This window comes from Haliotis asinina, chromosome 3, assembly GCF_037392515.1.
Source record: "Haliotis asinina isolate JCU_RB_2024 chromosome 3, JCU_Hal_asi_v2, whole genome shotgun sequence".
Lineage (NCBI taxonomy): Eukaryota > Metazoa > Mollusca > Gastropoda > Lepetellida > Haliotidae > Haliotis > Haliotis asinina.
In genome coordinates, this window is record NC_090282.1 from 28415204 (window position 1) to 28417156 (window position 1953).

The 1953-nt window shown below is 44.1% G+C and overlaps 1 protein-coding gene across 1 annotated transcript; it reads right to left on the reverse strand.

Moving 5' to 3' along the window:
- Window positions 1–986: 986 nt before the first annotated feature.
- On the reverse strand, window positions 987–1706 carry LOC137276713 (uncharacterized). The gene has a single exon (XM_067808342.1). It carries the CDS (start codon window positions 1704–1706, stop codon window positions 987–989), a length of 720 nt encoding a protein of 239 aa, XP_067664443.1.
- Between the last annotated feature and the right edge of the window lie 247 nt (window positions 1707–1953).

Below are 1953 nucleotides of genomic sequence, written 5' to 3' on the forward strand. Positions count from 1 at the left end.
TATCTCTCCAGATGGTGGAATGTTTTTGTGCAATTCTACGAGTTATGACGCACCAAGTTACAGTGGTTATTTTAGAACCATGTGTGCCCTGAGGAGTCTGATTAGAGCAACTGCTTTTATCTTTTCACACGTGATTAAAACAGGTTAAACTCTAATGGTTTTCATAATACCACACGCACGAATAACAGGATCCTTAAGTATTTGTAGGCATTGCACAATCTGAGATTCAAAAGCTTCTGAGAAAAGTTAAATACCTCCGAAGAGCTAACTCCAGACGACCTAACATGAATGGTATTAAGCACCAAAGAGATAAGCTTCGATGTAGGAACGTAAGCCGGAAGTTGGGAAACTCGTATTGATTAAAATGACAGCGTCCCACCCACTGGATTCATGTTTAGCTCCCTACGTGGTACCTAGAGGGATGTCTAATGTCTGTGGCTTCCGAATGGATTTTCCTGGCTCAAGCCCGGTCAATACCCATGTTCGATTCCTCGCTTGGGTACAATGTGTGAAGCCCATTCTGGTGTCCCCAGTAATGTTGGATTATTGCTAAAGGCGGCGTAAAACCACACTCACTCATTCACTCTTCCTTCTTTTTCTTGAAAATAAGGAAATGCGTGCAATGCATTCATATATGTACCAAGTGCGTTGGATGTTCTTAAGCTCCTGGCATCATAGTATAAATGGACTGAAATACTTTCAGAACGTGTTGCACTAAGCATGGAACTTGCTTCTGTGAGATTGCTTCTTTATTGTCAGTACGCAGTGAATTGTGCACTTTTGTTTTTACGCAGTATGCAAACCCATATTTACTGTCGTTTGTGTGTACACATGTGTACAGCATATGTATAATCATGACACTGGGATATCTACAGCACCTATAAATATATAACATTTCAAAGGACAAATATTACGAAAACAAAGGTAAATTTGCATGTTCTATTTTATTTCGGCATACCGTCAACTGAAAACACCACATTGGACTGTTAGGCGTAGTAGCAATAGTTAATGATTATGTTGGTAAGATCGCTATTTTCGGAAGGAGTTGATCCCTCTCTGGCATTCTGGTTGCTGGTGTCCTCATCGTCCCAAAGCCTCGTCTCTACTGTCACCGACATCCCAGCGACATTCTGACACGTCCCTGACTTCATCAGGAGGTAGAAGGGTGCAGATGTTGGCAATGCTATCTCTTGGACCGGACTGGCATCCTCACGACAACAATAAAACAGTTTAGTGTCATCGTTGAAGTCACCATCGGGGAGGGTGCTCTGCTCTTTGACATAGTTCATGTTGTAATTGTTCTCATCATCCCAAAGGATGGACCCTTCCTGAAAACCCCCAGGACAGACTCCGTTCTTCCTCAAGATGCAGTAGGTACCAGCAGGCCAACTCGCAGACTCAGTCGTGGCGTCATCAATGACACAGTAAGTATTCAAATAACCGTCTTTCTTCTCCATGCCGCTCATGTTAGTGGTGTTCCATGTATTCCCGTTGTAATAATCTTCAGTGTCTTGATAGAAAGATCCCTCCTTCCACCCACTGCCAGGACAGCCAGCAACAGGTTTTGGAAGAGCAAAGGATCCTTCCGGCCATGTCGTTGATGGTTGCAGAGTAGTGGGGGCAGCAGTGGGGTTTGCTGTCGTGTGTCCACAGTCTCGAGCATAGGAGGTAGCGACACCAACGGCCAGCAGGAAAAGAACCTTCATGGTGATTTGGGCAGCGTGAGCTTAGAACCTTCCTGTGAAACTCCCTGATAGCTCAGTGACGACGACAAAGAAATGCCAACTTATATACACTGCAGCGGTATCATCCCGATGTAATCAGCTGGCGCACGTGTAAAACAGAATAAAACTAGGAAATTACTTTCTGTTAACATTCGCCCCCGTAGGGTATGACGTGTGTGTAGTATACGTCTCGAATTCACAAACTGAGTGTTCCAGTCTTGTTATAACC